Genomic DNA, 14,005 nt, shown 5'->3' with positions numbered 1-14,005 from the left:
TTCCTTTGATATTGCTGCACTTTTTATGTGTCCATAGTTTACACTGGGTACATCATATGGAGTTTCTACCTGAAGGGATTTGTGGTTATATAAATATATATGTTTGTATTTATATGAATTATATACACGTGTGTGTTTGCATAAAAATGTTTGTGTTTATACACGCACTATATATATATATATATCTATAAGAAAGTAAAGTTGTAAGATACCGCACGAGTGGAAATATATATGAAAGATGGTTTGAAAATGCAATTTTAAAGATGTTTATTCACTTTTTTAGAAAAAGATTGTCAAAAGTAAAATGTAAAGCTTTGTTGTACTAAGTACTGGTTGTCACAAAAGTATTAAAATACATATATACATTCTTTGATAATAATAAGAAAATGTTAAAAACAGTTTACAAGAGAGTATTGAACAAAAAGTATTAGGAGTTCAATAAAAATCATATTTGTTTGGTAGTATATATATACAGAGAAGGAGATATATTTAAGAATTTACAAAAAAATTGGAGAGGAACCGACCCGTCTTTTTAACATGTTTTCTCTCTTAGCTACACACAACTAACCCTAACTAACATGATGTCGAGACAAGGAGACACAAACATACACACCTTTGCGCATGTGCAGACAAACACATACACACAAAATGCCTTCGATGGTGAGTAAGGCGGTCTGGATGCCCTTCCTTAAAAACCAACCATTTTGCAAAGTGTTACTGGACGGGTGTTCTCTTGCCACTGGCGCTAGTGAGGTTGGTAAGTAAATTGCAAGAGAAAATCTCTTCCTACTGAGTGGGGATGGGTGGGTGAAGTATTTGAGAGGGGGAGGTGGTGTTTTTTTTTATGCCAGTTGAAAGGCTAAAGTATGATAGAGGGACAAGCATAGGCTTCCTACTATAGAGGAGAGACATGGCTACTCTCCACTTGATATATAGAGGGGAGTGGAAGTAGATGGGAGTGAGGGAATGCCAGAGCAAAGTGTCTGGGTACAAGAAAGTGTGCATAAGAGATGAGAGGCAGAGAGTGGGACGTGGGGAGCAGAGGAGAGAGTGGGTACTTTCATAAGAGTGTGAGGGGAGGAGTAAGAGATGGTTAAGGATCGAGGTAGGAGTGAATGCAGTGGGTAATGAATAAGGGTGGTGGTGTGAGGAAATATCAGTATGGAAAGGTGAGGAAGGAGGATAGATCAGAAGTGGGGGGGGGGGGGGAGGGATAAGGCACAAGGTATAGGAGGAGTGATGACGTCAGACAAGGTACATTCATTCATTTGTTTTACGAGAGAAATTTGGTCGACAGAAACAATGTAAATCTGTTGGAGGGACTGTTCTTGTTGAACTGAATTCATTCCTGAAATTTAACACCTACGTCACTCTAGAAGAGTCAGCTCTGTTGTGAGCTGTGGAACCAAGTCTCAGAAATGCTGTCAAAAGTTATGGGCTGTAACCCTTTCTCTTTTGAGTAAACCATAACATAAGGGGTCTGAGCTTTATACAACAATTCATTATTATTATTATTACTTCAGAACGGAAGGATGACTTTTATCCCACCACAGTTGCCAGACAATGTATTAACTAAAGAAATTACTTCTACATAGCAACAAAATGGACGTTGAGGGCTAAAACTTGTCACCAGAGAGATAAGAATGCCAACCTTTGAAATGGTAGAGTGGCACCCTTTCGCCTCAAATATTTCTACAATACTAGCTGAGAACGTTTCAAAGAAAAAGAAAAAAAAGATTTCTTTGAAAGTGCAACAGTTCCAAGCCGAGCTTTTAGTTATCTCCCTTGAAATAAAGGGAGATAAATCGTAATTTACTTTGCGGCGAAAATGTCGGTTCCAGTTTGGCACCAAAGAATCATCTCTGTTCCACCGAAAAAGCGAGGATGTCATCTCATTCAGAACGAAGTGGAAAACTCGATGCCAGAAATCCGTAATTTAAAGCATGGCCTACTTCATATCCTGAGTAAGATTGAAATTGTTTTATATTTTCCCATTAAGTAAACCGATACATCTTTCCTTATTTGGAAATATTCAAAGAATGAATCTTTATTTCCATTCATTATTTATCAAACCAAGTCGTGACTTTAAGCAGAAACATGCGAATGATTTCCCCCAGTTTTGTGAACTTTGCTTTCCCAAACACTAATCCTACAATCTTTCGCCGTAGAGGTCAATTCTGCTCTGACTTTATTTCAGTGACAAAATAAATTAGAAGAGGTAACGGTTGAAACTAAAATAAATCAGTCGAAACCGGTCACCTGTTTATTTGCTTTCTTAATATCTCATGAAACGGCAGGCGATATGATTAATTGAGGATTTATTTGTATGGCACGAATGTCGTATCTCATATATTTAATACGAACGTTATTTTCACATTTTATTTAATCTTCGTAAAAGATTTGTTGTCCCAGGTCTATACAACCGCCCCCACCACTTCGTTGAGAACCATATTGAACACTCAGAAGAGCAAGACAATTGTGTGCGAGGCAGTGTAACTGTCTGGACAGGGATTCTTTTCATTGTCCAGTCTATTTCTGACCACTGAACCAGATTTTGTATGGCAACATCCACCTTGTATTACCTTAGGCTCTCAATTCTTGGGAGAGAGAGAGAAAGAGCCCTTTACAACGGGACTACTTCTTTATTGATTCCGAAAGGTTAAAAGGCAAAAATTGAACTCAGAACACTAAACTCTAGAAAAGACATTGCTCGGCGAAGAATACTCACACCCGGTGTTTAGGGTTAGGGTTTCCGTCGAAACCAGGTGGTGTGCGTATTCTTTACCTCTGCCCAATACTATGTTGACTTTGTCAATTCGCCACTTTTATTTTTTACTGGTTTCACTCATTGGAGTGCGGCCGTGCTGAGGCAGGTAGTTAAATGAAAGAGTTTCCTATCCAGCCCACAATAATCATGTGAAATTATAAAATCTGTCGCTTATCATCAGTCAAGATGTTGCACACGTTACAATTAGTTAAACTTGGACATATTTAAAGCAGCAGGCTTTAAATTTTCAATTGAACAGTTTGTAATTGTAGGACCTAGAGTATCTTTTGATAATTGCATTAATGCCAAATAGCTCAATGATTTGATTTAATAAGTTTAGACTTAATGAAATCTATAAACAATTATTTTAGTTAAAATGTATAATTAGCCTTGCTTCTATTTTATCAATATTCTCAAGATTCAAGTTTTTCTTAGACTCCATGTTAGTTTAGTTGATTATTAGAGTTAGAAATCTTGATAAATTTGTTGTTTGCAATAATTAGTGAGTGAGTACATCTGTAATTATCACTCATTTAGCTAAGTAAATTGAAGACAAAAACATTAGAGAATTGAGAGACAGTCCACAAATGTTATTCCAAGACTCCAGGCGTCTGTGCTTTGCCATCATTATACACATAGCATATTAAGACTGTTCTGCAGATGGAAATAGCCAGATATTTATTCGCACACTTTGTTTACTGTGTAGACATGAATAACGGAGGACAAAATATGTACTCGTTTACACTTCTTTGATTATAATAGATTTTAATGAAAATATTAGAAGAGTCTCAGAATTAGTTATAAAGTGCTGTGGTTTGTCAGTGTGTGACATATTTGCTATTTTCTGTTTTAGTTAAACATACATCTGCCAGCATTGGATTAAATGAAGTAAGTTTTGTATTTTCGTATTACATATTCATTTATAACAATATGATTTTCACTTTATTCAAATATTTCTTTTATTCATTTCATATGTTGATAACTAATATATTGTCATTAGAATTGTTAGCTTGGTTAACAGTGGGGACCAGTTGTGGGCAGACTATGGCCACGGGGTCACATGTAGCCTGTAGGACTTTTCTCAATGGTATGCCTAACAAATTACCTTCAATTTCTTTTATAGTGTGGCTCACCTGATGTTGAATGATGTCACAATGTGGCCCTCATGGCTGTTATGTCGTGCTTGGTGGAGACCATTTTGTCTGGAATGTTCTCACATTTACGTTTTCTCTCTTAACTATTTACTCTCGTTGCCAATACTTTTTAGTAAGAGTAAATATTTGCCATTTAATACAGCAAGTTTGTTTGTTGCCAATAACTATTGTTAGATTATATAATCTAAGTTTTGATCAAATGAAATGTTTGGTATTAGAATTTCATTTATTTTAGCAAAAAAGATTTCATGTTTAGATTTCAAAATTTGCTAAATATTTTGTTTAAATTACGTATTGAAATCTAGTTTATTATTATGGAGTATCAGTTATTTGCTTTTTTTTTTTATCACTGAAAATTTAACTGAAGACAAGATTGTATTTTACCTGTAAATATCTGAATGAAAATTAAAGAAAGTATCTTGTTAGAAGGAGAATATTAATTGGGGAATCACTTCTTTGGATCCCATCCGAGGCTCTGTGATGTCCTTTTAACATATCACTGATGACCCAAATCCATTTAAACTTCACTGTTGTATACAGTGGGAGCATTGTGTAATTTACGAATGTTTTAAAAGAAAAGAAAGAAAAAAGGTTAGGATTTTGTTTCTAAAAGACAAGGTGCTTATGACTGGAATAGTTTTGATCATAAGGACTGAATTGGATCCAAATAACAGCTTTGGATATAAATAAGTGAATAAAATGTCTTGGAGAAGTGACTCCTATGTCTGACATGTAGAGATGTCTTTGGTGGAATTAGTTTTGTTTTGATATAATTGTTTATATTTTCTTGGAACTATAATTTCCCTTTTTTACCTCTTGCAGAATTGGGATTCTGATGTGCGGTAAGTTTATTTTAATTCCTTCAAATACATTTGTGCAATTTTTATATCATTGAAATCAAGTTTTATTTTCTTAAATTTGGTTGCAATTTCTTCAGATTCTGTTAGAAAAGAAAAATGGTTTTTCTCCACAACACCTAGCCTCTAAGGAATTAAGACCTTTTTACAATGGATATTCAAGAACAATAGAATGTTAATGATGATAATAATATTAGTAAATAATAATGATGATAATAAATGTTGTTGTTGAGAGGGACTTAGTTTGATTTACTTAATCTGGTCTAAATTTAGAATAATTTTAAAGAATTTTTCCATTCCAATTTAAAGTTACTGTATTTACCATGGCACTCCGTCGGTTACAACAAGGTTCCAGTAAGATAGTGATGTCTTGCATCCCAGGAGTCTGAGGGCCAGCTTCCCTCTGAATGGGATGTCAGTTTGTTGCAAGTGGACAGGTGTCTTCAGCTCTGGTGTTGGGTGCATGTCTTCTTTCTTCTATTCCCTGGCCTCTTCGATGCAGCATCGAGTGTCAGCGTCCGACTGATCGTCATGTCAAGTTCCCCTTTTTATATCTGCTGCTAGGCTCCAGCAGGCAGCCCCAGCTAGTTGTCATGTGACACTGTCTAAATTTCCCGCTGCTAGGGTCCAGTAGGCAGCCCCAGCAAGTTGTCACATGACACTGTCTAAACTTCCTGCTGCTAGGGTCCAGCAAGTAGCCCCAGCAAGTTGTCACATGACACTGTCTGAACATTAACTGACAATGGAGGGCACGAAACCACTTCAGTGTCAGCCTGTCTCACCTAGGCATGTTATGACTTTCAAGCCATATTCGGTCTTCCCGCTTCAGCCATATATAGAAGCTGGCTTTTTCGACCGCCTCCTGTATCCTCCTTATCAGTTTTCTCAGTTCCGAGTTTGAAAACGCAAATCTTCTCTTGAATAGCGTTGTCATTTTCTTTTCAATGAAGCCTCTAGCCCCCACTGCCAGATGGTAGTACTCGACAGTCCATCCCTGTTCTCTGCACTCTTCGATTAGTTTCTCGTATCTCTTCTCCTTTCGTTTCTCTGCATTGTCGATGTTTTCTTCCCATGGTACTGTCAGTTCTAGCAAGATTTCTATTCTCTGTTCTGTGTTCCATATGACTAAGTCTGGTCTTTTTGTTGTTTTTATAAGTGGAAAAATTGCTAGACTTCCCAAATCCGTGGCCAGCTCCCAGTATCCCTTCCATTTTTCGTCTATCTCATATATTTTATTTGGAGGCCTGATCTTATGTCCTTTTCCTTCCTTCTGGAAGTATATTTTCCTGCGCTTTTCCACTTTGGGGTACTCTCCTCTGTTGTATTCCTCGATCTTCTCCTTGAGTGCTGCACTTATGACGCCAAGGACTTGATTATGGCGCCATGTATACCTTTCTAGTGCTAGTCTGCAGCTTGACAGAACGTGTCTCACGGTCGCTTTCTCCCCGCATCCACATTCATCGCTTGTTTTTATGTTCCATCGAACGAAGTTCGCCGGTGAGGGTAGAACGTCGAAGGTAGACTTGATCAGGAAGGCTGTTCTTGCTTGTTCCCAAGCCCAAAGTTCCTTCCATGAGATTCTGCGACTGACCACGTTTTCCTCCCATCTCAGGCACTGCCCCTGTTGACTGCATTGCACCAAATGTACATTCCGCCTTTCTTCTTCCTCCTTTCTCACTTCGTGTACCACTGCCTCTTTCATCTCTTTTACACTGCTCTTGCAAAATGGCCTGAAACTGCTAGTCCCTAGGCCGGCTCTTGCTTCTTGCGTTGCTCCAACTATATCGGCATGTTTTAGTATTCCGATCGCCCTGTTTACTGCCTCTTCCGCATTCCATTTCCTCCCTGTTCGTACCTTTGGAGGGTTTTCTCGGATGCTCTGATCTTTTGAATACCTTAGCATCATTACTGTCCTCGCCTTTCCTGCTTTATATTCTTTGGTGATCGATGCTATTGGAAGTTGCAGCACGGGCTTTCCATATAGTGCAGTTGTATTGAGTGGTTTCGGCAGACCAAGCCATTTTCTGATAAACACACTGCATCTTTGTTCTATCCTTTCTACTCTACTCAAGGCTATTTCGTACATTTGCAATGGCCACATTATCCTTGGGTACAGTCCAAATTGCAGCATCCAACATTTGAATTTTCCCAGCAGCGTTGTTCTGTCAATTGCCTTCAATCCTTGTTCTACTAACTCGTGTGTCTCTTTCCCTTGCTTCTTATCATTTAATAAGTCTCGATACCATCTGCCGAGACTCTTTACTGGTTGTTCTTTCACCGTTGGTATGTCTTCACCTCCTATCCTGAATTTCACTTCTTCTTGCACTCCTTTCACAAAAGCCACGCTTCGAGATTTTTTAGCTTTGAATTTCATTCTTGCCCATCCTATTAGTTCATCCAACCGCTCTAACGTTCCCTCTGCTGCTTCTCTACTTTCCGATAGTAGAGTGATGTCGTCCATAAAAGCCCTTAATGGTGTCTTTATAGCAGCTTTCTCACAGTTTGTTGACCTTAGTAACATCTCCATGACTAGCACGAATAAGATGACTGATATCGTGCATCCGGCTGCAATACCTACTTCTAGCCGTTGCCACTCCGTTGTGAACTCTCCTGCTGTAAATCTCATCCTCATGTTGTCGTAGTAGGACATGAGCATTCGTTGAACATCTTTTGGAATCCAAAAGAAGTCCATCGCTGCTCTGATTACCGCGTGTGGAACAGATCCATATGCATTGGCAAGATCTAGCCAAACAATGTGCAGGTTTTTCTTCAGTTGTTTTGCACAGGTGATAGCTTCCCAGATGGCAAATGCGTGTTCTATGCACCCAGCGATTCGGGGGATTCCTGCTTTTTGGATTGCTTCATTAACGTACCCGTTATGCTGTACGAATCTTATGATTCGTCTAGCAATGATTCCAAACATGATTTTCCCGTCAGTATTTAATAATGAAATTGGTCTAAATTGTCCTAGTGTTTTTGCATCTTTCTCTTTAGGTAAATAGATACCTTCAGTTATACACCATCGCTCCGCTACGTGTTTCTTCTTTCACATTTCTCTTATCAATGCAAATAACTGTAAACGCAATTTCGGGCAATACTTGTAAACCTTGTAGCTCACACCGTCGTTCCCTGGTGAACTTTTTGCTCTTGCTTTTTTTATGAACTCCTCTATTTCTTTCCGTTTGATGTCACTCAAATCGAAAAATACCCTTGGTTCAGGTGGTTTCTTCAGTCCGTGCATTTCTGGGATCCAATTTTCCGCTTTTACTTTCAGTAAATAAATGTTTCGCATATTGATAGGGATTGTTCACAAAGCTACGATAGTTCTTTTCTCTCTCCTTTCTTTCTTTTCTCAGTAGTTCTCGATGCCTCTTTTTTATCTCTTCATATAGCTGCTGTAGCCCTTCGCTTTCCTCCTCCTTTGCATCCCTCCATCTGGTTCTGAGTTTTTTCTTCTCTTCTCGAATCTTTGCAATCCGTCTTTCTCTCCTCGATGGTCCGCTCTTTGCCGGTGATTCTACCTTTCCTGTTGTTTCCAGTCCAAATCTTTTCTCTCCTTCCTAGTAGATTGTATAAGCCAGGTTCTCGAGCTTTTGTTCGTCGTCGCCTTTGAATTTGGTGGTCATTCTTGATACCTCGTTGTCGAATATTTTATAACTTGCTGCGTCATTTGCTTTCGGCCACTTAATCTTTGTCTTCTTCATGCCTATCGCTGTTTGTGACTGTTCTAATTCAACTGTGGAATGTCCCTCGCTGTGGTTATTTTCCCGGAGGTTCTGGCTACACGTCTTACGGTATGTGGAAGCAAAAGATATTAAAAGGGAACATTTCAGCAGACAGAAAATGTTCTGAGGTGAGAGAAGCCATGATAAATATATTTGTGGGTCTTTGGATAAGTCTTCTGCATGACATTAAAGATCCATCTCTAATGCTTCAGAGAGTAAATGGACGAGACGTTGTTGGAAATGATGTTGATAATGTCCTTACTTATAAAGATTACACACACACACACACACAGATATAGGTGCTAAAGCTGTTGAAAGTCTGCATATTGATGTAAATAAGATTATCAAATCAATTGGAATTATTAGGCATTGTAATCAATTGATGCCCGTTTGTGTAGAGACTGTGGATAAGGAGTACTTAGAAGCTGTTCTTGGACTTATTCACTTCTTTGGAGACATTACTGACCAGTTATTCCTGTTTACAAAGATCTAGAATCGGCCAAATAGTTGGATAGGGCTTGTTGCAGTATTTGTTCTGGGTGTGGTTAATGTCTGCAGAGACACTGGTGCCAAGAGAAGGTCTCCTGTTGGTGGAGGCTGGCAGCATGCATCATGAAGAAGTGGAAGTCTTTCACAAATAAAATCTTACATTAACCTGTGTATACAGGGCCAGACACATGATTAGTGTTACCGTCCCCCCACCTAAAAGTGGTGTCCCCTTTTTCACAAAGAGTCGACTAAAAGCAAAAAAATATTCTACCCAAAACCTTCAGTCCAGATTCCTGATGTCAACAAAGAAGTTGCCTTCATTGATACAAATGAAATATAAAAGAAGAAAGTCTTTTAGAATTGGTACAACATATCCCTGCATAACTTAAGAGGGAATCAAAAGGTTTGGCAACAGGAAAAGCATCCAGTCATGAAATATTGCTGAGGAAAATTAATGTGTTTTCTGTGTCTTCAGTGCACAGCAGGATTTTTGTATAGAGCCAGTTCCATTGCTGTTTGGTGGAATTAAATGTTGTGTTGAGGTTTCAGAAGTTGGAGACATGATAAAAAGACAAACCTTTTTTCCTTTTCTTTTTTTTTCTTCGTATAGAGTTGATATGGAAATGTTCTTGAACCGTGTTGTACCTGAGGTGAGTTTCATTTTATTTCTTTGCAATTAAGAGTTCTGTCAATGTTATAAAGATTTGTAGGAAAATGGGAAGTTTCTTTGTTTCTTTATGGCTGTTCAAGCTGATATTACCAAACCGTCCAAATATATTTGCCTCAACACCAAGCACTTTTATTGCATAAAAGATGAGAGAAACTAATCAAGTTGAACTTTTGGGGAGTCAAAATATATTTGTGCCATATTTTAGCTTCTAAAGGCAAACTCACTGCAGTTACTGAGCAGAAAATATTGTCTCGTATCTTAAAAGGTGCAAAAACATAACCTTCCCTCTAATGGATTCCCAGATGAGTGTTTCTGGTTTTTAAGCTTAGCTAAAAGTGGAAGAGAAATAAGTTTCTTCTTGAATAAAATGCATCTCTTGTTGGCAACATTAGCAGGAAGTTTGGTACATATTTACCACCACTAGGCACCTGAGGCAATAAAAGATTAAATATGCTTCTCAAAGAAAGAATGTAATACTTGTATGGAGCTAATAGCCACAAATCGATAATTCAATACTTTTGTCTGTTCAACTGTTTTACCTGAACACCATTGACCAAAGACACTTTCTGTTGATGTAATATTGTTTGTATCCATTTACCATTTTATGGTTTATTTATTTATTTTTAAATTCCATTTTTTGATTCTAGAATATTCCGTATCGACACTCGTGTGAAGGACCTGATGACATGGTAAATAATTTCATATAACGTTTTCTTTTGTTCTATGCGTTGGATTTATGGCTTTTTATGTGCCACCAGCATGGAAGCTATCAGGTGGCACTGGCAACAATCACGCTTTAATGGTGCTTTTTACGTGCCCCCCCCCCCCCCCCCCCCCCCCCGGCATGGGGCCAGTCAGGCGGTACTGGCATTGACCACGCTCAAATTGTGCTTTTTACATGCCTATCAGGCAGGACTGGCATCGGCCACAACAAAGACTTCACTGGACTCTACAGATCTTTGCAAGTGTAGTTTATTGCTCAATGATTGAAGGGTACTCTTAAATGGGCCGATTATGCTACACTGGCATAGGCTACAGTTATGGTCCCACTTGGCTTGCTGGGTTTTCTCAAGCACAGCAAATCTCCAAAGATCTCGGTCACTTGTCATTGCCTCGATGAAGCCCAATGTTCAAAGGTTGTGCTTCACCACCTCATCCCAGGTCTTCCTGGGTCTACGTTTTCCACAGGTCCCCTCTATTGCTAGAATGTGACACTTCTTCACACAGCTGTCCTCATCCATACATAACACAGTCATAGCTCTTGCACACCACATCTGATGCTTCTTAAATCCAACTTTTCTCTCAAGGCGCTTGCACTCTGTCGTGTATGCACACTGACATTACACATCCAGCGGAGCATACTAGCTTCAGTCCTTGCAAGCTTGCGCATGTCCTCATCAGTCACGGCTGTTCACACACATGCATCATTGTCTACCTTTCACTCTGAGCGAGAGGCCCTTTGTCATCAGCAGAGGTAGGAGCTCTCTGAACTTTACCCAGACTATTCTTATTCTAGCAGCTACACTCTCAGAGCATCCACTCCGGCTACTGACTTGGTCATCTAGGTAATGGAAGCTATCAACTATTTCTAGTTTTTCCTCCTTGCATTTGATGGAAATTGTTTTCTGCGCATTTTCAGTGTTTATTGCCCCTGTGCATTTGCCACCCATAAAAACTATCTTCCCAGTTAACCTTCCTTTGATATTGCTGCACCTCTTGTGTGTCCATAGCTTATGCAATATCAGAACTGGAACTCGAGGCTTCTATGTTTGAAAATATAACTTATCATGCGTATGTTTTGTGTGTGTGTGTGTGTGTGTGTTTATACAAATAGACATTAAATGATAATGATGACCTACGTACCGATGCCTACACACACTTGTCTTTTGTCGGCAGCCTGCTCATATCAAAGCAGCCTTCATCGGCAGTAATCTCTCCATCCCTGTAACTGATGGGAAGCTGAACCTTGGGACTTGGCAAGGATTATGGCTGTTTGAACATCGAAACCATGCAAGTAAGTGATTGTCTCTGTCCTATTTTGTTATGTTCGACTATTCGACATAGACTTTGCTAGCATTGTTCAGCTGATTTTTCTGATTCATATCAACTTAGCAAAGCTTTATACTCTCAGTATGAAAATAAAAATGTAAAATGAAGAAAGGACATTGTTTTACGTGAGTAAAGATGATTAAAGAGTAGAAGGGCAATGAGGAGGGATAAAATTGTAGTTTGAATAATAATATATTAGTAGAGGCAGGGGTTTTAGTGTCTGCTGGTAGATAAAGAATGGCTTTCACAATAGACTTCTGTTGTTCATGATTGAGCCTGCTGCAGCCTCTCGCTCACTAGTCCTCAGTCAAACTCATGCCAGTATTTCCTTTTCCTTACCTTTACTTTACTTTTCTGAGACCACATTCAGTCACTAGGCTACGGCCATGCTGGATCACTTGCTCTGAATAGATTTTAGTCAGTTTAATCTATTCACTGCCACCACCATCATCACAATCACAACAACAAGTCTTCTTTCTGTTATCATTTATTGCTTTTATCAAATAACCAAGTTAAGAGAAAAGTAGACAGAAAGATGGATGGATGGATAGAGAGACAGACAGAAATAAATATATATATATATATATATCACTGATGAAGGAAGAATCCTTTTGGGTTAATCCAGAAATCAGTCCGATTCGGGTTGGAGATTTTAATGGGTATGTTGGACGGTAATCCGGTATCTTCACTGGTGTACACGGGGGCCATGGTATTGGTTCCCGAAACGATGAGGAAACTAGGCTACTGGAGTTCTGTGATGCATGTAACCTTTTAATCTGCAACATTAAGTTCAGGAAGCCAGACAGTCACCTGATAACCTATCAACCAGGTGATTCTGCTAGCCAGATTGATTTCATCTCCACCAGACAGCAGGATGCAGGGTTGCTCTTAAATACAAAGACCCTCGTGGGTGAGGAATGCACCCCCCCCCCCCCCCCCCCAGCATAGACTAGTCATCAGTGACTTTAGACTCAAGGCCAGAAGGATGCCAAGAAACAGACCAGTCCAAAAAAAGGATTTGAAAGCTAAAGAACCCTTCAAATGGTCAGAGATTTAGGGACATCCGCATCAAGAAATTTGATGAGAGGGTCGAGGAGCTACAGTCCTCGGACATGGAAGGTAGCTGGAAATTTCTATGGGACACCTTATTGAGTGCTACAGACCAAGTCTGCGAATGGTGCAAAGTCCCTTCCAGACCTAGAGTAACGTGGTGGTGGAATAATACGCTAGACAAAGCCATCAGAGCAAAGAAACAGGCTTGGAAAGCCTGGAAGGGTGGGGGGTATGTATATATATATATATATATATATATATATATATATATATATACACACACACACACATATATATATATATATATGTGTGTGTGTGTGTATATGTTTGTGTGCCTGTTTGTCCCCCACAGCATCGCTTGACAACTGATGCTGGTGTGTTTGCATCCCTGTAACTTAGCGGTTCGGCAAAAGAGACTGATAGAATAAGTCCTAGGCTTACAAAGACTAAGCTCTGGGGTCGATTTACTCGACTACAAAGGAGGTGCTCCAGCATGGCCGCAGTCAAATGACTGAAACTAGTAAAAGAGCATATGTGCCATTGATGATTACTGTCATTTCCAAGACCTCGTTCATTGTCAGCCAACAAATAATTTCGATGCTATAAAAACTGGATAACAATGAGAAATACATTTACTCAATAAAAAATGACTTCACCAAATGCAATCTTATTCTTCTATATTTTTTCCTTAATTTTCATTTCTGATTCTATTCACAGGTTCAAGAAGTCTCGTATTAACATTACAAGGTATTCCAAAATCATGACATTTCACCCAGGAATTAAACGCTCTTCAAAATTGGCATCTCACTTGTTTGAAAGATTTTGTAAAAACTATTAAACTTTAACCAATAAAATTCTCAATTTTTTTTGTTAAATCTTATTAATCTACCAGCATTAAATTTGTAATATTTCTTCTTTCAACTTGATTGTTCAATAAAAAAGAGTTTTGGGTTATTTTATCTTGCAAAATAGTTGGACTATGTCTAGTCCTCTCCTCATGTGCACACACACATATATATCTGTGTGTGTGTGTGTGTATATATATAACTAAACATATATATATATATCATTAAATATATATATTAATTATATATATATACTAATTATATATTTATATATATATATATTTATATATATATATATATACTTAATTATATATTTATATATATTTAATTACATATTTAATTATATATAATTTTAAATATAAATATAATTAAATATATATATTTAATTATATATAT

The 14,005-nt window shown here is 38.3% G+C and overlaps 1 protein-coding gene across 1 annotated transcript; it reads left to right on the top strand.

The window, feature by feature from the left end:
• The first annotated feature begins 1,161 nt into the window (after positions 1-1,161).
• Positions 1,162-13,718, top strand: LOC106871272 (uncharacterized). The gene is made up of 7 exons (XM_014917639.3): positions 1,162-1,964; positions 3,621-3,655; positions 4,744-4,763; positions 9,603-9,642; positions 10,310-10,351; positions 11,559-11,676; positions 13,482-13,718. Exons 1-7 carry the CDS (start codon positions 1,829-1,831, stop codon positions 13,526-13,528), a joined length of 438 nt encoding a protein of 145 aa, XP_014773125.1. The 5' UTR covers positions 1,162-1,828; the 3' UTR covers positions 13,529-13,718.
• The last annotated feature ends 287 nt before the right edge of the window (positions 13,719-14,005 follow it).

The sequence above is a fragment of the Octopus bimaculoides genome, chromosome 9, assembly GCF_046866305.1.
Source record: "Octopus bimaculoides isolate indiv1 chromosome 9, ASM4686630v1, whole genome shotgun sequence".
Lineage (NCBI taxonomy): Eukaryota > Metazoa > Mollusca > Cephalopoda > Octopoda > Octopodidae > Octopus > Octopus bimaculoides.
The sequence above is the reverse complement of the archived record's forward strand: the minus strand, read 5'-3'. Positions and strand labels throughout refer to the sequence as shown.